Below are 25,408 nucleotides of genomic sequence, written 5' to 3' on the forward strand. Positions count from 1 at the left end.
AGGTGCGACTCAAACGCGGGAGATGCCTGCAACACGTGACTCGGTTGCCTGGGACAAGCAGGACGTGCACTCGGTCATCTCTAAATCAGGCAAGGCGCTCATCAAATTTATTTAGCGCAGTTGGGGTTCTTGGAAGGGTAGGAGGGGCGCCTGCAAGCTCTTGTGTCCTCGGCCAAGATAGACCGAGCTGACTTGACAATTTCATGATGTTGGAACATTCTGAGAAAAAATGTTGATATGAGCCGCATTAAGACAAAAGACATCCATGAGTTACACGTAAAAAAAGCAATCCTGGGTCCTCGCCCTTCTCCATTTTCGGACCGTGCCAGGCCTCTTTCTAGATAGATCATGGATGTATATTACAGCAAGCAACAAGTGCTAGAATCATTATGGTGATACGATTTCGCTCTCGACCCCTCTACTGGAAGTAGTGGTTCTCCTCAGGAATACGTCCACGGATGTACTCGGGCTCGGATCCTCGGACGTAGATATCCTCGAACAGAATCTCGGGCTTGGCCTCAGGCGCAGCCATGGCCTCAGCAGCAGCGACCTCCTCGTTGACGTGGGCGCGGGCTTCCTTGTCAATCTTCTTAAGCTCCTCCTCAGTTGTGATCTCCCAGTCCAGAATCTTCTGCTTGAGTCCGGCAATAGGGTCGTTGGTGGAGCGCATGCGCTGAATCTCCTCACGGGTTCGGTAGGTGGTACCGGGGTCGGACATGGAGTGACCACCGTATCGGTATGTGACGTACTCAAGGACGAGAGGACCCTTGTCGGCAGCGGTGTACTCCTTACCGTACTTGACGGCAGCCTTGACGGCGAGGACATCCATACCGTTGACCTTGAGACCAGGGATGTACTGACCACGCTTGTAGTAGTCGGTCAAGGCAGAAGAACGAGCAGCAGCAGTACCCATGCCATATTTGTTGTCTGCGTGGTTGTTAGAATTTTTTCCAGACAAAGAGAAGTGATTGACTTACTCTCGCAACCAAAGAGAGCGGGAAGGTTCCAGAGCTTGGCCATGTTGAAAGCCTCAAAGACCTGACCCTGGTTGCTGGCACCATCACCGTAGAGGATAATGGAAGCGTTCTTGTTGTTGTTGTACTTGTGAGCAAAGGCAAGACCAGCACCGACGGGGACCTGAGCACCGACGATACCGTTACCGCCGTAGAAGCCCTTGGCGAACATGTGCATGGAACCACCCTTGCCGTATGAGATACCCTCACGTCGGCCGAGCAGCTCACCGATGATGGATCGGACGGAGGCGCCACGGAGAAGGGCATAACCGTGGCATCGGTAGGCGGTAATGATGTCGTCCTCCTTAGTGATGGCATGCTCAATACCAACGGCAACAGCCTCCTGTCCGGTGGACAGATGGCAGAAACCACGAATCTTCTTCTCCTTGTACAGACGATCGGCAGCCATCTCCATCTGTCTGCGGGATTATTAGCAAAGTGCGTCTTTTGGTCCCGTGAATTGATGTTGCATACCGGGTGACAACCATCTCGCGGTACATATCCTTCAACTCCTTCTTGGTCACCTCCAGGGTGTAAGGAGGGGGGTCCAGCTCATAAGTCTCGAAGCTCTCATCGCTGAGGTTAACGGAGAAAGGCTCGTCATCGGCCTATTCGATCCCGAGTATTAGCAACGAGTCGAAGGCGCATTGGGGAGAGACGAGGTGGCGGGCGAGGGTATTCCGGAGGACCCTGGTGGGACGGAAAGTTGCGCATTTTCACTTCTCACCTTGGGGACTGAGTGGCTCAGGGACGCAGAGGCAGCGTCGGTGGTGACGGAGCGAACAGCGGTATAAGCGGGAGCGGCGAGCTTGGTGCGCATAGGCACAGCCCTGGGAAGTCGGAGAGCTCGAGACAACATCGTGGTTATAGAAGTGCCGCTGGATCAATTGAGGGATCAGGACGTTGTCGAGTTGATAACTGCGACTTGGCTGGATGGAGCTCAGAAAAAGTCGCTGTTGAGCGGTTGGAGCGTTGAGCTTGGCCTCCAATTGTTGGTAGGCCTAGTCCGAGATAGGCTTAGTAGTCACGTGATGTATACATGCCCGTATCTACTTCGAACGGTCATAAGAGATCAATTTATATTCTCCTCTTTTGAGAGAGACTACATATGGTCTCAAGAGCCTGTGTCGAGTTCTGAGAGTCTTTTGACTCCAAACATTGACCATCTTGTCATCATTTTACAACATCAAAGACCCTTCAACTACCGCATCTTTTCGTCGGTGTAATTCTCGCCGATGTGGGGCTTGATCCCTTCTACCTCCGAGCCACGACAATGGATTTTATTCCTGGAGGTCCCTTGGACTATTATTAGTCAGTCAGTCTTACTTGTTGGCGGCCCCAATCAAGCTCAACGATTTTGTACTCAAGATCAAAGCACAGATAAGCAGTTTCGGATGAGCACGGATATGGGGCATAACGTATCCTCCGACATATATATGCAAAACAACGCACATCATCAGCAGAGAAATACCGAGTCTTGTTGGTGGCCACCCTGTTTAAATAACGTCTAATCCTTCTATATGTAGCGTCGCTGATCTGGTATTATAACTTAGATAGCAATATCAAGAACCAGAATGCTATCTGCTTCTGCTTCTGCTTCTGATAAAATCAGGCCACCCTCATAAGTCAAAATGCAACTCCGTATTCCGTTCCTATAGCTCCGGTTGTTTCCCATGATTCCTGTCCGTATGGCCATAGTTCATATTCACAATGTCCACCCATGACTGATAATGTTTTATGACCCGGTGGTGATGCAGCAACGCCGATAACATGCTTCCAAAATACCCTTATCGCCTCTACTGCAATTCAATAGAAATCAAACCATTGTGCAATGCGGATGACCGGATCCGTCTTGGATAAAGTGTCAAATCCATGTACTATAAGCGCTCAAACTGTTGGCGCGCTCATGATTAATAATAATTTTGTCACCATGGGAAAATTCATTCAAGATTCGAGTAGACCCCAGACTAGTCGTCGTGGAAGAACGTAACACCTTGTAGAGGGGCCGTTGATGGACCGGCGTCATGCGTGTCAACATCTTGGGCTGAGGCATCTCGACTGGGGCCGGCCAGCGTTTGTTGTGAAGAGCGATAGTCAATAGCCATGGCACTCAACGGGCGACTGGGGTCGTCCTCCAGCACTCGCTGTTGAAGCGTGAGTGGGCGGTCGTAGAGTACCTCTTCAGGTGGTGAGAACGACCATACCTAACACAGTCAGCAATGTACTTGATGGGTAGTTATCCAGATCTTGCGTACCTCCATCACTGTACGCCCTTGTCTCAAGGCCAGGGCAACACACTTCTCATCCTCAAAGGCAACTCTCCAGACAGCTTCACCTTGAGCGATGAGTTCTCGAACGAGATGTCCGGTCTTGAGATCCCATATCTTAACTCGGCCATCACTGCCACCACTCACGACTCGAGTATCATCAAACTGCAGACTTGTGACGCTATTATCATGGGCTGCAAGACGGTGAATCGGGCACATCTTCTCCAGCGACCAAACTCTGACTGATCCATCTGATCCACCCGTAACTAACGTGTCCCCACGCATCTGAAGTTGCCCAACAAGGGATGTGTGGCCTTGTAGAATAGCCAAACATTCACTGTGTACATGTTAGCAAGTGACATCAGTGCCTTTCAAAACGGATACATACCCAGAAGTCGGGTCCCAGATCCTGACGTTTGTGTCTAGACTGCCTGTAACGACCCGTTTGCCATCAAAGGCAATTGCATAGATCTGGCTGAAATGGCCCTGCAAAGTTTGAAGGCAGCGGCCTTCAGAAATGCTCCATACCCGCGCGAATGTATCGTAGCTACCGGATACAACAATGTCGCCCTTGATCTCAAGACACCGAACACTAGACTGGTGTCCGACAAGAACGTTTTTGCAGAGACCAGTTCGAATGTCCCAAATTCGCAGAGTGGTATCTCGAGATCCTGAAATCGCGGTGTTCGCATCCGCCATTTTTAAGCATCTAACAGTCGACGTGTGGCCTCTCAAGGTATGTAGACAGGCACTAGAATTCGTCAGTGAGCGGTCAAAAACATATCACGACTTTGCACTCACCCAGTTTTGAGGTTCCAGACTCGCACGTCACGATCACAGCCTCCACTGACCAAGGTATCGTCCCAGGGGACCATAGCCCAAACACCCATAACATGCCCTTGCAGAGTGCGTTGTGAATCTCCTTCGGTATCAAATACGTGGATCTTAGCATTATCAAGCGCCACAATGATATACTTGGGCGTTAAATGTAAGCTTGTAACAACACCACCTTCTTGTGTTATGTTTCGTGTTGTGCTGGTGCCACCAGACCTCCAAGCAGCCTCTACCAAGTATCGTTGCTTGAAGTGAGATTTATAGGTCCGTAGCCTGGGTCTGCCCGACGCACTCTGCCCATCAAAAGATCGGGTACCCGAGGCATATGAGTAAGGGCGCGTGCTGGATACGTTCATATTGGCGAGGTCGGCATCAAGTCCATGAAGGGGCTGTGCAGAAGGTCTTGGGGAGAAATTAGGAGCATGCGTGTAAACCTCTGACAGTCGGCGTCCGTAGTCGTGTTTTACACACAGATTCTTCCATGTCATATCGTCGCTCAGGAGATCTCGCCATCGCTTTGAAACCTGCGAGGCTCGTGCCAAAACCTTGGGGTCGTCGATAAAAGACAGTATCTGCATATCAAATGTCAGCGAATAGGTACAAAGCGACCGATTACAGAGATCAAAGGGTCTCATACCCGAAGACATAATTCATCGGGAAGGCTCGTGAATGGGTCCTTCTTCAATAACGGGCTGACAAATTGATGAACGAAACTCAATTGTTGGCTTGTGCAGAGATTTAGTAAATCTGCCAAGACCCGGGTTCGCTGGGGACCGGAACAGTTCTTGAAATGTTGGCGGACTTTGGCGAGAAAGAAGTCTTCATCGTCAGCAGCATCACTCCAATCTGGTTGGAAATGCGATGGACCCGGAGATGCAGCTGGCGTGGGAGGCGGTGGGGGCGAGCCAGTAAGTTGTTGATCAAAGTCTGCTGCGGGCGTCGACATGCTGGGAGTCGGGGGCCCGCGCAAATGTCGTTGCTGTTCGGGCAGCTTTTCCAACCGGTGGTTAATCATAGGGCTGGTGGTGGTGCTAAGACTCAAGTCGTCGCTGAGGGCGCTTCCGCGCCTTTCTGAAAAACTCATGGATCTTTGGTAACCGGCCATGGCCCGGTTAGTCTCCGTAAAAGGGAAGGGTCAGAGGTTGATTAAGGACTTCAAAGAAGCTCAGAGGTGTAGTTTAGGGCGCGATGAAGGCGGATTGGGTGGGTGACGGCCGATAGTCGATATCGAAGATACGTCGAGAATGGATCGCGAGTGGGGGAAACGGAGAGCGAGCCGATGCGAGGCCTCTGCCAGCAAATCGTGGAGGATGTCAGCACATGTAGAATTGAACAGGTCGCTAAGGATGGTGCTAGGACATTATTCAAGTGATCGCGCCGAGATCAAGTAAAAAGGAGTTACAGATATTGAAAAAGAAAAGGGTGTAGGAAGTAGAAATCAACGCTGAATGGCGATAGTGACTAAGTTAGAGAGGGATTGTGGAGAGCCGAGTCGACTGGCAGATGGTGCGGTACAGTACAGTGCGGTACATGCCATCCAGGGACGAAGACTTGGACGGGGACGGGAATGCCTCTCTGGTTCTGGTTGTGCTCTCTAGGATCGCAATCTTGGCTTGAAGAAGAAGCCTAGGACTGGCTGAAGACGTGGGCGCGTGGGTCTCGTCGGTTGCAGGCCCAGCACCAGCACCAGCAAGCCAAGGACAATGGCGGGATCGAGGGGGCGCTAAACGGAATTCGTGACAGTTCAGGTCCCTCTTTTTAGGAACTGTCCGCATCCCGTCAGTGGCACAAGGCAAGGAAAAGGAAAGGGAACCGCTGACTGCTTCCTTTTTGCAAGTCTCAAAAAGGGCTATGTCGGGTGTCGCCGTGGCCGGCTTATGGATGTCTAGGTACTGGGCTGACAAAGAGAGTAGGTGGGGGGATAATATATGGTCTTGAAAGCGTCCTGCAGGCAGGGACAGAATACAAAGGAGAGTGAGATTGTCTTACCAGTGCAAATGGATAATAGGCTTGTCCGTCCGTCTTTGAGGCGTCGGTAAATCAAATCCCGGTCAGATGCAGAAGTGACGAAGAGAAAGAGGGCTGAACAGGGTAAAGGGAGGGATCAACTAAAAGAAAGAAATAGGCAACCCAAAAAACAGTCCGTAAATGGAAATGGATTCCCCAATTCGAATTGCGTTCCTTTTGTTTGGGGGGTTAAAGGGATTTGACAGTGATGTGTTTGAGATTACGGATGGAGGTATTTGCTTGGGTGGTTCAGATATTGTATTTTCATTTTTTTGGGCGGCAATAAATACTGCTAACTGAGAAGGAAAGAGCCTGTAACAGCACCGTACCACTCATTACCCGCTTGCCATCTTCTTTGGCAGTGATTCATTAATGCAAAGACATACATTGCATTTGCATGCCTCACTTAGTCTCCTTTCCCCTTTAATGTATTTTGATCTTGCGTCCGCAACCGTATTGACTTTACAACATGAGATTCCAAAGTTCTGGAACGAGTGTTTCATTTCGACAAACAGTGAAACGGGGCCAAGTCTATCTGAGCGGTTGTCCAGGAGGTCATAGCCTACCTGCTTTATATCGAACATGTCTACAGAGTGCTCATCAGATTACAGTGCTGCCAGCTCCTGTTGGTTCCTGCACAGTGGAGGCGGTGCGCGGTTCTCTGGCACAGTAGTACGTAGTTGCTGTTGGCTCGTTCTCAACAGTGCGATCCATCCCATATCGGATATATCAGGGATCGACTGCTTACAGCGTCGTCGTTCTGCGGCTCAAGGTGATTGATTTTAATGCACACAATGAATGACATGTGAGAAGACCATCGTGGAAGCAAAACTCAGTTTAATAATGGATGGATGGGGTGTCTCCGCCGTTGAGATGAACTACAGCACTCACTGCAAGCAAACATGCTGCAAGACATCGCGTCCCTTCCCCTATCCAGTCTAGCCATGTGATGGGATGTGACACTTCAAGCGGTTCACGACAAGACAGGATTGGATGTTATTTGCATCGATGTGTTGACGAACCCCTCTTTACAGTCTTTGGGCGATCAGGTGCAATATGTCGGAGCATTAATACGAGGTTCTATGTTACCTTGATCTCATCACGGCTGAGTTGTGGAAGCAATTATATGTTGTTTGAGATTTGCTCATAATATCAGGTGGACGGATGTTGTACGCCACGTCGGTGAATGATGTAGGAGGAGCTACATACCAAAGTCAAATATGGATCAAGACCTAACAGAAACGTCGCCCAAGCCACGAAGCTGTCACGTCAAACAGCATCTGACGTCGCGCCCCTTGATCCAAGGCGAAAAAAGAAGACGACGGAATCTTCATCAGTAGCGCCAATGGCGTCAACAGCCAACTTTGTCGCTCCTTGGTGAACCGTCTGCCGCCCTGGCTATTTAACTTTTATAGCACCAAGCTAGCGGCGCATCATGCCTTGAAAAAAGGGAGTGCTATGGACTGTTAGAGGTCAATCAATGTACAGTACAAAATCTTGACCAAGACGTACATGGACAAAAAAGGACCCTTGTCAGGTCCCCTTGCTAGGTAGTAGTCTAGGCATTGCATATCTTTCGCAAAGGCTACCAGTTTTGCTGTGTAAGCGGACTTGGCCGAACGCCTTCCTTGGCCCTTTCATCTCCTTACTCTGTATCGCTTGATCCAACATGCTTCTATCTAGTGAGGCTGGTTTCAAAGGTCAAGTGCCTGTGTTATAGTTGATTAATATTGTTGTCATTACTCTTTTCCCTCTATCGTCCATTCAATTAACAATAAATATCAAACCAAAGGATCGGATCGGCCAATCTGCAATCGCGGAGAATAAAACCCACACTCTCCACATCGAGAATGGACAGGACCCTCTCACTCCCCTGGTCAGTTTGTGATTTAGCCTTGGAACACTTTGCGAATCATCCAATAATTGTCAGGCCACTTTATCGATTCTGTAACTATTCTAGTCTAGTTACAGTCTGGGCAAGTACTGGTATTAGTACTCCATGAAACATGAACAGTTTGAACATGGACACACAAACATAAACCATGCTCTGGGTAAGTTGATAGATCTATGTTCGGATCAGACGAGATCGAAATGCAGGGCAGAAATGATTTTGCTTAACCGAATATCTGATGCCTATGATCCTCAGTTTCTCACGGTGACATGTCATGGGTTTGTGCAAAAGCTCAGATGAAATTCTGATATGCGAGTACTTGAGCCTCATGTTGAGAAGCAACCACACAACTAAGCGTCCAAATACACCTCGAATCCCTATTTATACATCTCTTGTAACCAAATGCGTCCAGATATCCCATGTCACCCTTATAAATCCCATCCCTTGATATTATTCTTAATAACTCGAGAGTCGCTCGTAGGTCTATTTTAATCAATCCCTTCCACAATAGTTGCGAAGAGCTCGCCGGCTCCAACAAAAAAAAAAGAGAAACAGAGGCTTTGAGAAGCAGCGAATCGATCCATGACTTGTGAAATATGGCTTCACCACCCATACTCCAAGCTCCCAATATACGCGTCTTAGTGGTGATGGCCAAACTGCGTAAGAAGCGGCACCAACATACCACCCACAGTGGCCAAGGTATCACGCATCTGCGGGCCCTTGGGTTTTCGCTGCGTCGTGACGCTGCTATCTGCATAGCCATTAAGGCCATGATCGTGTTGGTGGCTACCGCTGTCTTCTTGCATAGCATGCATGGCAACATATCTATATTAACGTTAGCGAAGACTTATCTCATAGCATATTGACAAACTCACAAGAACGTGCCACCTGAGAAAAGAAGCAGCATGCCCGTCCACCAATGATCACTCTCAACCTTGCCACCACCCAGCAGTGTGATAAGTGACCATGTTGTTATCGCCCCAACAGGGGCAGCCAAACTGAAAACAATGAGATGTCCTCGAGCAGCTCGTTTTGATAGGCCCTGTTTGAGGAGAAGAGAGGTGAGACCAAAAGCAGCAGGAGCTTTGTGTATCATTATGGCTGCAAAGATGATGAAGCCAAGCTTCATGTCTGTAGTGGTTGAGGAAGCTCCCATTGCGATTCCGTCGGCTGCAGCATGGATAACTAAGCCCGTGGTCGTTGCCAAACTTCGCGCTCGTCGTGGACTGGGTGCCAACGACCCCAAAAACCCATCTGCTTCCTCGTCAACTGAGGCGGAATCGCCGTTGAGGTTGTCGAGGCTGATATGGCGTGTCTGCGGCGCAGAATGGAGACTCTCTGTTGCATGGCGAGGCAGTCGATCAATCAGGAACATCAGCAGGAATCCTAGGATCAGGGAGAATCCGATCTCGAACGTAGGAACCGCATGCACGTGCTCGTGCTCGTCTTCATGTTCGTGATCGTGTTCCGCTTCTTGATCCTCATTGTGACTATGTCCGTCTTCTTTTTCGGTTTCTGTCTTTTCGGTCCCTTTGTTTTCTGAAGTGTTGTCCTCGGTGGCATCTGCGGCTGTTGGTATAGCCGGGACGTCAGCTGCAGCTTCCACAGCAGCATGAACATCCGCACGTTCGACTCGGGCATTTCCTGTTGCTGACTTCGCGACCCGACGAATGATTGCTTCAATGTTCAATTCCTCGTCACGTTTTTGAATCGGACCTGTGCTAATCGTAGCAATTGATTCGGGAATGCCGCGTGCGAGAACAGGGTGGTTCCAGGGGCTTCGGCGCACCAAGGTTCTGACTCGATGCATGTGAGCAGCCTCTGCGGGTGAGGTCGCAGCCTCGATTCCTTCGGGAATAATAACTATAAGTGAGGTGCCGACTAATATTCCTACGCCAACACTCGATAGCAGTCGCAGTTGAGATGGAGAAAGCGACATGGACAATGGTAGCGCTCCGGCGAGGAACGAGCTATTCAACAAGTCAGCGGCCGATGTACAGGTTATTTAATTCGGATATCATGATCGCACGTACGCCAGAGCCATAACTAGCTGTGCACAATGTCAGTATTGGTGGTATTATTGATATACGAGTACGACTTACGCATAAGCCTAAAAGGAGAAGTATCCCACCCATTGTAGATTTGATGTCGATCGAGGGTCAAATGGGTATGCGCAAAGGATCGAGGTGGGTGGCAGAAGAGAAAGGAAAGAGATGACAGTGCCGACAGCTATCTACGCATGATGCGACTACCAGTGATTCCCTCCGAGCGTATTCCTGTACGCGCTTGTCAAGGGAACAGGGTGCGATATCGACGGCGAAGGACGATGCAAGGGCGGTAATGTAGAGGTTGGGCGTTGGGAAACAAATTTATCTGGCCTCGGTCGTCAGACATCCATTGGAGGGATGTATTAGACTGAATTGATAGTCTCAGTGCTGGGCCAGTCCTGTAACGATTTGTGAACTGTCGATTGGTTACTGCGGGGCATTAGACCCTTAAATTCTCCCCTAAGACCAACTCGTGGCGACAACCTTGATTAAGGGGAAAGAATGTCCAGTCAGTTTAGAGTGAATCAACAGTTGTTAATATACAACAATTATGAGGGTTGAAGGCTGTTGTTGTTAATCTTAGAGACTTCATTACAAACTTCGACTTTACTCCTTATAACACTCAAGTACATATTCTCATATAGGCTGTGTGTGTAGATAGGTAGGTACCTAGTAGATAGCTATGGCCACAAGGGCCGATATTCATGCTTGAGATGCCTTCTCGCTGTTGGTATATCGTCGTATAATTCCAGGTGATAGCGACGAGTGCTTCTAACTTTCTCAGTCATGTAACATGGCGTAGCATTGCAATTAAATCCTGGTCAGTTACCAGCCTCGTTATTTCGGGTTGTTCTACTATCGCCATCTTGTAGTTACCTACCTACCAATGATCCTGATCAGCGGACCTACCCTGAATCTGTCCACCAGGTATCTCAGAATTGTCTACGGAGTACTTCAGCTTTCACGTGTAATACGAAGAATGGATCTGACATGGCTTATTGTTTGCACTCTCTTTTTCAAGATTTAGGTAGGTAGTCTTATATAATATTTTTATTCATTCTCGGTCAGTAATTTGTCATTTTATCTTCCAGGTTTCACAATTAATAGAGGCCCAAATCATATAAGCACGGTAGGTGCTTCCAGCCGAATGTTAACTTGTCTGATCACGTCAACACTTAACAAATCAAAAGAGGTACTTACTCTCATTGAATTAATCGATATGAACATGTAGGTTGTAGCTGTAGCATGGCTGCCGATTCTTCCTCCTAAATCATTTGTCTAGGTAAGTATTGTAAATGCACGGGACTCGTGCTTTACTCAAATTGACCCACTATCGAAACTTCAACTTACATCCTTCATCTTTCAACTTGCAAGCGAAGCAGGCTCGATGCCGTCGAATCATACGGCCGTCACATGATGGGGGAAGCTGAACAGTCCCCTCGAAGACGTCACATTCTCTCCTCCATCAACCCCGAGCAACATCGAAGCAGAAGGAGGAGCCGATCACCAAAGTCTCGATCTCCAGTTGACGTCAACCGAGAATCGTCGCATGATGCACCGCTAGAAAAAGAGCGTGCTAGCGCCCGGCGCAACGATGACGAAGGAGATACTACAGCCCCAAGACGCTCACGTCTTCGACTGAAGGACCATCACAGATCTCGTCGCAGCTCACGAAACCGGCGTCGACACCGCGAGCGGGATAGCGACGATGATGATACTCGCAGACGATCGCATCGCCGTCACCACCGACGCCATAGGCGACATCGCTCGCCCACGCCGCCAAACCCCCATGAGCCAGAACCCTTGGACCCAGAAGCGGCATTTCGAGAATCTCTGTTTGATGCCATGGCTGATGATGAGGGTGCTGCATACTGGGAGGGCGTTTATGGCCAACCAGTCCATGTTTATCCTAAAGAGCGGGTGGGACCTACAGGACACCTCGAGCAGATGACAGACGAAGAGTACGCCGCCTACGTACGGGAGAAGATGTGGGAAAAGACGCATGCTGGTTTGCTCGAGGAACGCGCTCGCCGCGAAGAAGCAAAGAAGCGCAAAGCTGAAGAAGATCGCCGTGCGCAGAAACTACAAGAGGACATGGATCGCAGCATACGCCGTGGCGAAGAGCGCAGAGAACGCCGACGCTGGCAACAGCGGTGGGAAGACTACACAACTGCCTGGGTGGAATGGAACGGTACGCCTGCAGCGATAGCTTGGCCGGTGGAAGGCAATCGCCTGGAAGATGTCGAGGAGGCCACAGTGCGCGAGTTCTTTGTCAACGGACTGAATCTACAAGAGATCGGAGAGAAGGCCTTCGTGGCTAAGCTCAGAGAAGAGCGTGTGCGATGGCATCCGGACAAGATCCAGCAGAAATTGGGAGGAGCGGTAGACGACGATACTATGAAAGGTGTAACCGCCGTCTTCCAGATCATCGATAAGCTCTGGACAGACAGTCGACCAAAAGCGTAATCACGATACTATTCACTTATACCCTCTACGCAAAGAATATAGGAAACCCAAGAGACCTTTAATGAAGCTGGTAATAACTGGGGGATATAATGTTACCTTCGTCCTAAATACGGTTTGGATAAGAAATACAGTTGTTGGTAGCGAATACAATTTTGAGAGAAGTAGGTTGTCCTTCGAGGAGACACCTTCAAGATATGACGGTAACTCAGAACTCGACAGTATTGATTTTGGATTGGACAACTGAAAGCCAACATAGCAATAAATCGACAGGTATATATATAGTGTGCTCGATCACCCCCTTTTTGATATATAGAGAATGCTATTCTTACACAACTCAACTGCCATGTGGCCAGTCATGCCCGGAACATCTGCTGAAGCCAAACGTGACTATACCCAGACCCAGATATAACACTTGGATTTCTATTTGAGGTTCTGCGGCTATTACGCATTCATACTGCCATACTGAGTTTCGGTGTTGATAATCGGCCACTATGTGTTCACAAGATGCTCAAGAGGAACGTAGTTACTCTCGAGGACCCCCGCCTCAGATACTATGTATAAACACAAGCTCACGGGACTCCGCCACGACGAGCTGGAGTGAGACCACGGCTGAGCGAGCACAAGGGAGGCTGAAATGAAGGAAACGTGGTTTTCAAAAATTGTCTGATATACATACCTGATTAGAGAAATTGCATTCACCCTGCGTTAGCCACTGCAGGATACTCGTATACATATTTCTTAGTATTGGAATGCGAATCAGATAATAAATGGCCACTTCCTTGTTTGATTTGAGTTACCACAGCCCCCTACACCTCATTGTTTGGCTTTTTGGAGAGTTGAAGATGCCCTGTCTTGTCGTATCACTGGGAATCGTTCTTGTGGCGGCCCTCAAGGCACGTATCGAATACTAAGTCAAGTCAGAACTAAGTATGAGGCCAGCCACCTTGTTTAGTAGTCGTTTGTAATACAGTATACTTTAGCTTAAAAACAACATCAGCCTCACAAGAATTAGACTAAAACATAACCTTAGTTTTGCAACGGCTTAAAGACTAAAGCGCTGCTAAGGGAGCTTCAACAGTCCAGGCAAGTATTATTCACAGAGTCGGGATTATGAGTATGGGGATAACTTCAAAGATGTATTTTGGCGAAGCCATGGGCTCCAGGATGGATATGTTTGAGAAAACTAGATAACTACTGCAAAACAGAATCCGACAGAACTGCATCCAACACGACCAATACCCGCCTTCCGTTTTCATTATGCCACCAAGAGATAGATCAGTGATGCTAGCTGATCAATATCATGAATCTCGCTACATGTAATTCATTGCAAACATTTGTCGAATCAAGATAAACGACCGAAGCCCGAGAGGTCAGAGTTCAAAATAATAATGTCAAGTCCGTTTCATTAATTGCTGTGTATTCTGTCATATCGCACAAAACCCATTTTACATGTTGACAAAGATAGCTGCACCGCCCATGAGAGCACCCATAGCGACAGCAGCGGTGGGCATGGCACCAGCGTTGTCATCAGTAGCACTGCTGACAGCGGCACTGGCACTGTTGCCAATGGCACCAATCTTGGATGTGGCCTCAGCGATCTGGTCAGCGATGGAGGAGCTAGCAGCGCCGGTGGCAGTGGCGGCAACGGAGCTGAGGGAGTCAAGCTCTTCCTGGACAGACTCGGAGGCACTGGCAAAGGCCTCGGTAACACTCTTGAGAGAGCTGGTGTCGACGGTCTTGGATCCGGTCTCGGTGTCAGATCCAGTCTCAGTGTCGGATCCAGTCTCGGATCCAGTCTCGCTTCCGGTCTCAGCAGACTCAGTGACAGTAGACGCGTCGGTCAAAGTGGTGGTGGCACCGGCGACAGCAGTGGAGGCATCGCTCAGGCGAGAAGAGACCTCGTCCTCAATTCGGGTAGAGGCATCCCGGACGGCAGAGGAGACTTCGTCGATGATAGAGGAAGCACCTTCAACTCGAGTAGAGATGTCACCAATGACGGAAGAGGGGTCAGGAAGGTCGATGGACTGGGCCTGTGGTTTGTTAGTAAGTGGATCTTTTGTTCTTTCGATACAACGAAGAGAGCATCATACCTGAGCGTAGGCAGTGAGGGCAGCGAGGAGGGCGACAGCGGAGTACTTCATGATGTCGGTTGGTGGTGTTGATAGCTGCTTGACTGGTAGCGAGTTGATTGGGATTCGGTGATCTGATCTGAATTCGATAGCAACAATGTATGAGAGGGAGGAAGGAAAGAAGAGTAGAAGAGAGACTGGAGGTCAGGACATCTTATGTACGCATACTACCCATGCTGTTATGCCATCAGTCTGTCTACACACCTAGACAATGACTTATATGTGCACACCTCTTCACCCCGGACTGCCCGCCCTTAGTCCGGGGCTTGGCGATTCGTATGTTGGAACAGTGGAGGCATATCTATTCATACACGCTTAGGTCATACTGGTACAGCCAGCGGACTGCAATTGTACCTGAATCCCAAGTATGTATGTCCGTGCCCGGGCAGTCAGGTTTGTTTCTGACACTCGATTGATGTCAATCATGGCCGCAACCAACCGCAACCGCTAGCCGGACACCATTTACTGCGCTGTGCTTTACTGCACTGCAATGTACTCAGTCTGGGCTGCAGCCGTTTTCAAGCTTCAAGTTGCGTTATGTCTGAATTGAACACTGGTAGGCTCTGGTGCTTTCAAAAATAGGTGCAGCACGTATATGAAATGGCTTCCATCCTTCAGCTGCGCCTTAGCTTATGCAAGGCAGTATGTACCGAGGGGAGAATCCTATGTTTCAGCTCAGGCCACACATAAATCCGGAAATAAACAGCAACAACTAAGCAGAACTTGACTGGGCCTTTTGCAAATGCTGTGTTAACTGCCCGCGTGATGCTGAGCCTCAAGCCGACGCGGCATGCATTGAACCCCAGCAAAGCCGTCGGTGTACAGAGACCCTTGTCTGGTATCCGTATGAGTCGTGGATAGAGCATGAAAAGATCCTCGCTTGGAGCAGTTGTCCGGTTAATTACCCAATTCGTTCAATGGAGACTAATTGGAGGCTTCGTCAAGTGATGACATTACAAGAGTCAAGCTCGCGAGTACCTGCATAAGATTCCGCAATCAGGGGTTCGGTAGCGACCTCGCTTTTCGGTTTCAGAAAAACCGGTAATCGAGCAGGATATGATCGAAATGAAGAACTAAAGAGTTGAGAATGATGAACCGTCTCGTATGGTATTGCTTGGCTGCCAGGTATACCCTGTAGCCAAGTACGGACATACTGTATTGGCTATGTGCCATCATCATCCATCGCGATTCTGTGCATATGTCGTGCCAGACTCTAGACAGACTAGCGCAACCCCTGGGCAGTTGCAGCTATGTACTGTACGTTAATGCTCTAGCGGTGGAGATTTGTAGACGATTTGGGGCGATCTTCCTGGGACCAAGATCATGTTCAAGCTGGACGGTTTGGTTGGAGCCGAAATTCCGTAAGGATTCAAGAAACTTGATCTGACATTATCAACTGTGGAGTTGTCTTGACCTCAACATACAAGGCAGCACCTACTCTGTACACTATACGCATTTGCAGTTGAACTGAATAATTGCGCTGGATACCTACCAAAAAGGAAAGATAAAGTTATAGTAAGCAAAGGCAGGCATCGAATGAGGAAGAGCATGCAGAGGTACAGCACTTGCCTGCGTCTACCATCCCGCCGGAGTAAAATCAGGTAGGTACCTCTGCTGAAGGTGAATGTTCCCTTACCTTAACGTAATCATTGCTGACTATTTGCGTCACAGTGGAGTCCGGGAAGATCCACACTTTGTTTACAGGAACTCCGTAGTTCTGGTTGCACTTTCTCCTTCTTTGTTGCTCTGCTGATGGTCCTGCTGATGTTGATGTTTGCTGACGGGGGCTGTTTTGCGCTGGTTTAAAGCATGAGCCTTGCGGCATTCTTGACTAGGGTCCATGTCAACCATCATCTTATAGGTCAGCAGGATTCTCTTGGAACTTTCCGACCTTGAAATAGTACAGCACAGAAGTTCCCCAGATCGTCTAGCAGCAATCCGTCAACAGTTCAGGCCTCTGAGGCCAGAAGCATCGACGATAATACAGTGCAGTACAGTGCAGTGCAGCAGGTATTAGGTATGGAAGTTGCCTACCTCTAGGCTTTGTCTATATTCGTCCTATATTCTGTACAACGCCATCGTGCCTTGTAAATATTCTGCACTGTGCTTTATATCCTTCACAGCTCGTAATTACAAACCAGCCCCATCCCATCCCTACCTTGACAATCTAGACAATATCGTGCGTGGCGTAATAAACAACCTTACATACAAAATATGAAACAATTCACTAACCCGACCAATTCCTAGCCCTAGCGGAAAACCTTACCTTCCCCTCCTTCTCCCTGGAGTTCCTGGTTTGGCAAACGATGGCACTGAAGCTGAAAAGTTAAAGTTGTGCCAACACCTGAATCACCACCCGTTTACCTGCTAACCTGAGGATCGACTGATGTACAACTATGCAATTGTGGGAACTACCGCTGACAAGGGAGCTTTCGTGTGTGTCTTAGTCCGCAATGGACCTTGTCAGCATCGTATTTGCAATTGTCCTAATATTCGGCAGGCTAACAGGCAATCTCTTAGTCGAAAGACCAGAGCGTTTGCTCCTCAGATGCTCGTTTCCAGGGCCAATCCCGATTTCGCTTGCATAGTAGCGACTGACTAGAAGGAGTGCTTGAGTAGGGAACTGGTTCTCTTCGCCTCTTCCTTTCTTTTCTTGTTTCTAGTACCTGAGTCCCTGAACGCGCGGCACGCGACACACGACACATGGAACAAGCGTAAACCCATTAGCTCATTGCCTCCCTTGGCAGGGTCAACGGTTGGAAACACAAGCAGTCAGCAACGGATGGAGGACAATGAACTGAGCATCTCTGATAGCTCATACTACAACACCGTGCCAATAAGATCCTGCTCTACACTGCGCGAGACGAGAAGCATTGGCCAGCTTGACCAATTCACATTTCAACCAACAACTCATTCGACCCAGTAGCATCAAAGTATGTATGTGCCATCATGGATGTCCGTTCACAATGCAATACATATCCACGTACTCTTACAGCTTGTACTCGGGCGCCACCCAATCCAGAAGCTTGCCTTGTCGTGTCCGACTTGGTCTCGACGCCACACACGCCCCTAGGTGTTCCACTTTGACTCCAGTTCTCTCTGTGCTTCCATAACATCTCGTTGCCATAACCCCGGCTTGGCACCTTGGATCTCCATTACAGCATAAAGTTGCCTTGCTTAATAGTTTTGACCAGTGCTCGCCAAGCCCATACCAAGCATGGCATTCGATTACTCCAACAAGTTTCCCTGCTTTCTCGGCCTACATCGCTCTCGATCGAGATGCAGTGCATAAGTGGGCTGATGAGGTCTCGAGTCCCGTCCCATTCCATCTTCATGATTGTGACGGAAGGGGGTTCCTCTGTTAGTGAGACAAGCAATAGACAAGCTCACGACTACTGCAGTCAGATCAACCGTACAAAGAAAATGCAATTAGAAGAACCTCAAGGGTCTGCGTCCTGGTCACGCTCTTGTGTATTCAATATTCATCCTGCGGAAAGTATTGCATAGTTTCGTCAAAGGCTCTCTCTCCCGAGTACCGAGACAATTCCGATTGACAAAGACCGTTCATTTGAACATGCCTTTCTTGAGTTCCTCCACTATTTCAGCCGCTTCCAGCGCACTGCGTGCTTCGAAATCATATCGTTTACTTTCCGTCGCTTTGTACACAATAAGCTATTTTGGGCATGTTTAGTCCTGAACGGCCATGAAATCTCGAATGGTAAACTCACCTTGACGTTTGTAGGATGTTTTCGGAATACTTTGCATCCAACTACGTTGCTGAAGTGCACTGTTGTTGTCTTGCCTGAGCCGTCTTGTAATGCCTTACCGCCAGACGCTGGCATGATGTGTATATATTCGCCATCTATTACCAGAATACGCTCGCTCATGCCTACAATACGCATTGGCTGTTTTCGCCAGACCGTGTACTTCTTGTAACTGGCGTTGCTGAGTTCGTCTTGCTTCATTGACTCACGTGCTAATGGATGGCTACCAACCATTGGCGTTTGCGACTTTTTGCGCTTTTGCATGGACTGCTCAGTTAGCGGGAACGTCTTTGGCGACGAACTGCTCGGCGACCCAGCCATCGTCAAAGGGCCATCGGTTGCAAACCGTCGCCGGTACAACTCAAGATCCGTGACATTTCCGATGGATGATACAGGTCGATCCAACATGACGACAGCTCCTGAGCTAGGTAGTTTCAAGACATGGTTGGCCTTATCAAGCTGCCTCTTTCGGCAAACCACGTCCAGCACCTCAGCTAAGTATGTGTCTGTCATCACATCAAGTGTTACCATTTGACCTGGAGCCACGTCTGCCGACATGATGTGAACTCGAAGCAGCTTCTGCTGTCCTCTGGATGTGTTGGGAACCGCAGCTGGTGCCTGCGGCATATCCGCTGGAGGCGCATTTGATCTATACGTCGTTGTGACAATGGGATTCTGTCGTGGCCGATCTGAAAGAAAAGAGTTGACGTTCGGTCCTGGAGTACCCCGAGGAGTAGCATCCTCATCTGGCAGTGCAGAATCAAGAGCTACGCCGCCGCCACTGTCTTGTGAAGTTACTGGCTCTTCTTCCTCATCCTCTTGAGGCGTCAACGACTTATTCTCAAGATACCCGTCCTCTGAAGCCTCTGCCAATGCAAAGTCATCGTAAGCGGTTGAATTTGATCGCATGCGCCCTCCTCCTCGAGCGGCAGCATTGTTTACCGTCGTGAAAGATGTCAAAGGTTTGGTCCTCTCAAACGGAGGAAAGTCATCATCGACCTCGCCACCCTCTTCAACCATGCGTAGAGTCCACCAATTGATATTTAGTTTTCCCTTGGGTAGAGGGGGATCCAGCTTTTCCTCGTTGTATCGGTACAGACTCAACCCGATGAGGTCCGCTACTGTCACTACCCTCTCAGCACCTTGCCCATCATGGACGCGTGGCCGGATAAGAACCTGGAACGGCTTGCTTGGCGTTTTTGAAAAAGGGGCATATATACGCACGGCAATAGACCCCTGGGTGCCCTGGCCGCTGAAATGTGCAAATTTCTGGAATGGTATGGATGACTTCTTGTCCTTGGCTTTGAGAGCGGCTGATAGCAAACTCCTGGGCTGGGCAACGCTTAATGGCCGAATCATACTCATCGGCCTGGGAGGCGGTAGCGTTCCAAGGACAATGGGATGGGTGGGTGGTCTCGATTTGCGAATTGTAGATTGTCGTACGAAGTTCTTAGGTGGAGTTCCCACAACCTGTCGGGTAGGCGACGCGTTAATGGCGTTCTCCACGCCGTCAAGAATTGATGCTGAGTCGATACTCTCGGCATAGTCGTCAGACATGTCGGAAACCTCGTCAGAGTCTTCTTCCTCTTCTGGCAAGAGGGAAGTGTCTGCTCGCTGGATGCCGGGTGTAGGCTCCTCCATAATTCTAGCCTGAAGCTTTGCGGCTCTCGTTGCAGCACGCGCAGCCTCTCGGTATCGTTGCACAGTCGGAATGTCGGTTTCGTTTTCGGATGATATTTCACTACTTGTGACCGTGTCCCTACGAGCCCTCTCCTGTACTGTCCCCAGCGCTGACTGTGAGCCTCGGCGAGGAGCCCTGGGCGAAACAGTTCCGACCTGACGAAGATTCGTGTTCTGTAGTGGTGAGGAGCCCGCTCTGTTTCTGACCGGCATTTTGGCGAATTTGATCTGCTGCGCAGCCCTTTGGTCCGTATCGTCATCACTCTCGTCGCTCAAATCGCTGCTGTCTTCCTCTTCCATCTGCTCGCGACGCCTGCGTCGCCTCGTAGCCATTCCTGGGCCCATGGTGTCAGATCCGGCCGCTGTGAGCATGCCGCCATCTTCTTCCCCGTCTTCGAGCGTGAGTCCAGCTTGCTTTGGTGCTTGAAAATATTCGGAAGCGATCGCGGTGGGAATTGGAGGTGAATGTGTGCGCTTGTGGTGGGAAGAGTTCGGTCGCCAGCCAGCGGCTTTGAAGGGAGCCGAGTTTATGAAGCCATCGTTCACGTTAAGAAGGCGTTCTCCGACGCCGTCTGCGATTTCGTCAAGATAGCTTGTGCGAAGTTGATAAGAGACGAGTCTAAGGACAATATCAGTTTACCAGCACGATACTTGGTTTGCGATCAGGACGTACTCTTCAAGTTGAATGACAGACATGATGGCGGCTTTGATGTTGTGAGTACCACAGCAAGATGGGTTGAGTAAAGTTGAGAAACAAGTGAAGCTTTTCACATGTTTATCCGATAGAGCGATTACCTAGATAAGTGTAACTTATTAGACGCTGTGTCTATCATACCTTAGTAGTTATGCGACAAGCAGTGGGGTTGAAGGTATGTAGGTAGATAGTAGGGTAGTCGTAGTTCAGAGCCTCATTAGATTGGATGTGGCTGCATCATAAGCACGGGCCATTGACGAGACAGAAGTGGATCCATCTTAACTTCATGTCGCGAAGCTCAAGTTCGCGATCCTTTTGCATCTTTCTTCTGTTTTAAATTCAACAATACATTACCGAATAAATTCAGGCGAAGCATTATGGGCCTCGTCGACTATTCCGATTCTGAAGGCTCAGGCTCTGAAGCCGAAGTTCAACTCCCCGTCAAAACCGCACCCAAACAAACCGCATCATCCAAGAAACCCTTCCAAAAAGTCGTCGATCGATCCAACCCAGGCAAAATCGTGGTCAGCCTTCCTCAACTTACAGACGACAAGGCGCAGAGCCAAGAACCCACAGAGAAGAAGATAAAGACTGGCGGCGGTGGTAGATTTTCTGGTTTCAATTCCTTCCTCCCAGCGCCTAAAAAGGCAAATATACCCAAGCCTGCAGCATCGAGCAGTGCGTATACAAGGCCGGCTTTTCAGTTCAAGACAAGCGCCGCGCCAGGATTCAGCAGAGACTCAGGAGACGACCAGAAGACGTCCAACGATGACGCTTCAGAAAATGTCAGGGGGCCGGCACAGAAGGCTGCCGCGCAACCACACATCCCCGAAGGGCAGAAACCAGCCGACGAAGTTAAGCTGGTGGGCAAACCATTGATGTTCAAACCTCTATCGGTAGCGAGGAACCCGCAGAAGAAAAAGAAGCTCAATTCGGGGATGGCGAAACCAATACTAACACCACACACTGAATCGAAACAAGCTGAAGCAGCGGCCCCAAAGAAGGTCTCTCTCTTCTCCATGCACACAGAAGAGCCGTCCGAGCCTACAGAGAAGACATCCACTGGCGTTTATGAGCCCATGTTTGCGACGACAGAAAGTTCATTGGCCTACGATAAGGGAGCGTACGGTGACTACGCCAGCCATGCGCAAGCTGGCCCGTCAGCAACCACCCTACCAGGGTCCGAGTCCTTGGATACTGTAGTCGAGGACCTCAACCTGACACCAGCTCAACAACGAGAACTATTTGGTCGTAATGGTCTTGGTAACCAGGCAGCCAAGAAGGTTATCAACTTCAACATGGATAAAGAATATAGGCACAACGAGGAAATTCGAGCTGCAGGAGAAGAGCAAACCCACAATCCTGTACGGGCGATCCAGGGAGGAGGAAAACACAGTCTGCGGCAGTTGGTCCAGAATGCGCAAAGCCAGCGCGATGCGCTCGAGGACAGTTTCGCCAAGGGGAAGAGCAACAGAAAAGAGGCAGCAGGCAAATATGGATGGTGATGATAATAATATGATACCCCGGTCTTATACAGTAAATTTGAGAATGTCGAAATTGTTCTTTGTAATTTTCAATCTGCAGGTGTCTACTGCACAGATAGGTATACGCTGTCTACATCTAACCCAAAATAAACAGACATGAAGCATATATATACATTGTACATATGATTGAACCCAAGGGGGTCTCAAAGGCTGAACCGCTCGCCATGGAATGCGACTCCGACCTGAGAAAAAGAAGCGAAATAAAGCAAAAGATATCAAAAAGTCTCAACTCCGACTTTGCGACCGCTTTGGAAGGCATTATCTGCCAACATGAAACCCCATTCTCCTCGTGTTGTAGGGGATATATCGTCATAGTCGTGTGGCGTCATAGGCCCAAATCCTGGTGATCCTGGGCTCATAATAGGTGTCGGCGTGAGAGGGCTGAAGGCACTCCGATTGACCGGCCCTGCAGTCAGGATTTGGTCAATCGTTGAAGGCGGCTCCCACTGCTGCATGGTGAAGTATAACTGATCCGTCGGCCGTGCTGTACGATCGCCATCTTCCTCTTCCACAGTGTCGACCTGAATGGGCACCTGGGCTGGAGCCTCTATTTTCTTAGGTTTTGGTCTGAGAAGGGGCCCTGGAGTGAAATTTGTCTGCAGCTTGAGCAAGGGCTTCGGCGATGGCGTTTTGCCTTTGTCTGCTATGATGTTTATCGTGGGCTCGCTTGCCTCCTCTTCTATATGGCGTTCCTGGGAGTCGCTGATAGGCTTGATGGCCGGTTCGGCGAAACTTGTGAGGCCTGCAATTCCACCGTGCTGCTCGGGTCCACCATATGCTCGTCGATACATGCGATCTAGATCGACCAAGGCGGAGTTTGACACGCTCAGCCAGTCGTATGATCGAAGGATGGCGGTCTTGGAAACCTTGGTGCCGTTGGTTGCCAAGATGATGCGCCTTAGTTCGTCGACGGCGTCTTCAAGGCGGAGCGGGGATTTCGTTTTGGAGTAGCTAGAAAGAGCACTTTTGAGGCTATACAGTCTGTCAAGTGATAGTACAGTGAGGCCTTCTGAGCAGAAGAGGACCTCATTCTGGATGATGGAGCTATGTATGAGTTGGTTTGTGAGCCCACAGGAAGAAGGCCTGACAGCGGGAGAGAGCCACTCTGAACTGTAACATATTAGTCGGAGCCTGGTCATTTTGGAGTCTAGTCACATACCCAAGAGCAAACTTCTTCTCCGTTTTGGTCAGTATGGTGTTGAGGATCTTTTCGGATTTGGGGTTGAGCTCGTTAGTGTGGATGAGCCGCATACCGAAACCTGATGATGCATTCATCATGGAACTCATGGTATCTGTAGTCGTTGATGAGGCGGTACAGGGTGTCATTGGAGGAGGAGACAAGGGCGTAGAGGGCGACAGAGGCCACTTGAACCGAGGGCTGGATAATTCGAGTGGAGGGACCTGACCAGGCGAAGATAGCCCACTTCGTGGCGAATCCATCGATCGAAGAGATGCTGAAGAACCTTTCTTCATCAATGACTTAAGCCTAGAAACGGGACCTTGAGAGAGGTTGAGACGAAAACCAGGAGACAAGGTCGTCGGGGTGATCGGGGTCAATAGACCTTTAGGTGGAACAACAGATGGGAGTTGGTAATCTCGGCGAGCGACGACAAGCGTGATGTGCTGAGACTTCCGAGCAAGACAAGACGATGCATGCTCGAGAGCAGGTGCCATATTAGGTGGCAAATGGTGGGCGTCGAGGATGGAGGTACCAGCCTCGAGCGGAGATGAGATCCGATCCTTGAGCGACATGTTGAAGATACAAAGTCGTGCGTCAGCGAAGAGGACGACTTAGACAGACTGCTCGATCCGGTATGATATGGAGCGAAGACAACAAACAAACGACGAGTAACACTGGGCAAGAGAGAAAGAAAGAAAGACAAAAGAACCGAATCGAGCAATAGCCGCACAGCAGCTGTGGTTATCCTTCTCAAGCCTGATATCGCGAAACCGTCGTTGTTGAGGTGCTGCATCAAAAAAGTTTCAAGAAGAGAGAAGATGAGTGGTAAACAAGAGTATTAAAAGACATGACACCATCCGCTTGAGCTTATTCTTCCCCGGATAGCTCTAAAAAAAGAACGGCAGGTTGTTTATGTTTTATTCCTCAGGTGGCCCTCCCAACAGGCCCGCCCGCCTGATATCCCCGGCGGATGGGTGACATGAAACGGAATGGTGCCAATATCAGTTAGGCTCCGAACCCATAGACTATGTAGAGCAAGGGGAAACACAACATCGCAATTCAAGAGAAGCGGTGATTCTTACTGTGATGAATTACATGCGAGTGATGACCCGCTATAGATTTACCAAACAAGCTTAGTTGTAAAGATATGGGCGGCTAACGTGCATTAGCGGCCCTCGGCTGCTATTTCAAGAGGCTGGCGGGGTACCTGGAACGCGATGGGATTGGCCCGCATCAGCCTTGCACTTAATATAGAAGATGGTTGGCGGCCAGAGACGCCATCTTAGTGGCTGTATGCGTGTGAGTGTGACAGACAACCTCTGAACCTGCAGAAGTGATCGAGCAGGGGATCTTACTTCTACATATGTATAATAAATAACAGGTTAACAGCAAATATTAACTCTATCGCGGTATGAAGCTATATCACCACCCTTAATCTGTCATAAACTTTCCTAGACGTAGCGTATCGGATCTTGAGCATCGTCCCTTGTTCTAAAAACAGTTTCTTGCATCCCTGCTCGTCACTACCGCATTTTGTTCCTGCGTTGTTCCCAAGATCTCGTCTCTTGATCTCGGTAGTCATGTTGCAGGCCAACGGTTCTATTTCTTGGGTAACATAATTACCACCCCATGGGTACAAAAGTAGATATCCTTGATATCGATCTCAGGTCAAGGTTAGTACTGAAGAATATGTCACCGAGCCGGATTATATCATGAGTCTTTCTCCTGGAATCATCGTTGTCAACTCAGCATCTAATAACTACCCTGTTCCATTGCTTCGCTGGACCGGGATCAGATTCAGCTCATTACACTTCAACACGAACCAATTGTTTTCTCCGTTTCGTTTCATCTCCGTGGAAATGTTTCTAAACTTGTAAGTTTTCGCAATCAC

The 25,408-nt window shown here is 49.3% G+C and overlaps 9 protein-coding genes across 9 annotated transcripts; 2 read left to right on the forward strand and 7 right to left on the reverse strand.

Annotated features, from left to right (window-relative positions):
- Positions 1–189: 189 nt before the first annotated feature.
- On the reverse strand, positions 190–1,953 carry FGSG_05454 (pyruvate dehydrogenase E1 component subunit alpha). The gene is made up of 4 exons (XM_011325690.1): positions 1,741–1,953; positions 1,488–1,621; positions 978–1,432; positions 190–927 (listed from the first exon to the last, which is right to left on the reverse strand). Exons 1-4 carry the CDS (start codon positions 1,870–1,872, stop codon positions 419–421), a joined length of 1,230 nt encoding a protein of 409 aa, XP_011323992.1. The 5' UTR covers positions 1,873–1,953; the 3' UTR covers positions 190–418.
- Positions 1,954–2,980: 1,027 nt separating this feature from the next.
- FGSG_05455 (uncharacterized protein) lies at positions 2,981–5,219 on the reverse strand (the record flags this gene model as incomplete). Its single annotated transcript, XM_011325691.1, has 5 exons — positions 2,981–3,217; positions 3,269–3,617; positions 3,669–4,031; positions 4,082–4,686; positions 4,752–5,219. 5 exons carry the CDS (start codon positions 5,217–5,219, stop codon positions 2,981–2,983), a joined length of 2,022 nt encoding a protein of 673 aa, XP_011323993.1.
- A 3,159-nt stretch (positions 5,220–8,378) lies between these two features.
- Positions 8,379–10,356, reverse strand: FGSG_05456 (uncharacterized protein). The gene is made up of 4 exons (XM_011325692.1): positions 10,115–10,356; positions 10,046–10,062; positions 8,888–9,982; positions 8,379–8,837 (listed from the first exon to the last, which is right to left on the reverse strand). The coding sequence occupies exons 2-4, from the start codon at positions 10,054–10,056 to the stop codon at positions 8,651–8,653; spliced, it is 1,293 nt and encodes a 430-aa protein (XP_011323994.1). The 5' UTR covers positions 10,057–10,062; positions 10,115–10,356; the 3' UTR covers positions 8,379–8,650.
- Positions 10,357–11,419: 1,063 nt separating this feature from the next.
- Positions 11,420–12,526, forward strand: FGSG_05457 (uncharacterized protein; the record flags this gene model as incomplete). The annotated part of the gene is made up of 1 exon (XM_011325693.1): positions 11,420–12,526. Exon 1 carries the CDS (start codon positions 11,477–11,479, stop codon positions 12,524–12,526), a length of 1,050 nt encoding a protein of 349 aa, XP_011323995.1. The 5' UTR covers positions 11,420–11,476.
- A 1,115-nt stretch (positions 12,527–13,641) lies between these two features.
- Positions 13,642–15,783, reverse strand: FGSG_05458 (uncharacterized protein). Its single transcript, XM_011325694.1, has 3 exons — positions 15,037–15,783; positions 14,617–14,956; positions 13,642–14,556 (listed from the first exon to the last, which is right to left on the reverse strand). Exons 2-3 carry the CDS (start codon positions 14,665–14,667, stop codon positions 13,972–13,974), a joined length of 636 nt encoding a protein of 211 aa, XP_011323996.1. The 5' UTR covers positions 14,668–14,956; positions 15,037–15,783; the 3' UTR covers positions 13,642–13,971.
- Positions 15,784–15,917: 134 nt separating this feature from the next.
- FGSG_12740 (uncharacterized protein) lies at positions 15,918–16,480 on the reverse strand (the record flags this gene model as incomplete). The annotated part of the gene is given in 4 exon segments (XM_011325695.1): positions 15,918–16,069; positions 16,094–16,143; positions 16,148–16,230; positions 16,292–16,480. Coding segments are annotated over 4 exon segments (474 nt in total).
- A 1,739-nt stretch (positions 16,481–18,219) lies between these two features.
- FGSG_05459 (uncharacterized protein) lies at positions 18,220–20,795 on the reverse strand (the record flags this gene model as incomplete). Its single annotated transcript, XM_011325696.1, has 4 exons — positions 18,220–18,327; positions 18,384–19,499; positions 19,644–20,718; positions 20,773–20,795. 4 exons carry the CDS (start codon positions 20,793–20,795, stop codon positions 18,220–18,222), a joined length of 2,322 nt encoding a protein of 773 aa, XP_011323998.1.
- Positions 20,796–21,170: 375 nt separating this feature from the next.
- Positions 21,171–22,298, forward strand: FGSG_05460 (uncharacterized protein; the record flags this gene model as incomplete). Its single annotated transcript, XM_011325697.1, has 1 exon — positions 21,171–22,298. The coding sequence occupies one exon, from the start codon at positions 21,171–21,173 to the stop codon at positions 22,296–22,298; it is 1,128 nt and encodes a 375-aa protein (XP_011323999.1).
- A 254-nt stretch (positions 22,299–22,552) lies between these two features.
- On the reverse strand, positions 22,553–23,624 carry FGSG_05461 (uncharacterized protein; the record flags this gene model as incomplete). The annotated part of the gene is made up of 2 exons (XM_011325698.1): positions 22,553–23,447; positions 23,497–23,624. 2 exons carry the CDS (start codon positions 23,622–23,624, stop codon positions 22,553–22,555), a joined length of 1,023 nt encoding a protein of 340 aa, XP_011324000.1.
- Positions 23,625–25,408: the final 1,784 nt, after the last annotated feature.

This window comes from Fusarium graminearum, chromosome 3 (genome assembly GCF_000240135.3).
Source record: "Fusarium graminearum PH-1 chromosome 3, whole genome shotgun sequence".
NCBI classification, from domain to species: domain Eukaryota; kingdom Fungi; phylum Ascomycota; class Sordariomycetes; order Hypocreales; family Nectriaceae; genus Fusarium; species Fusarium graminearum.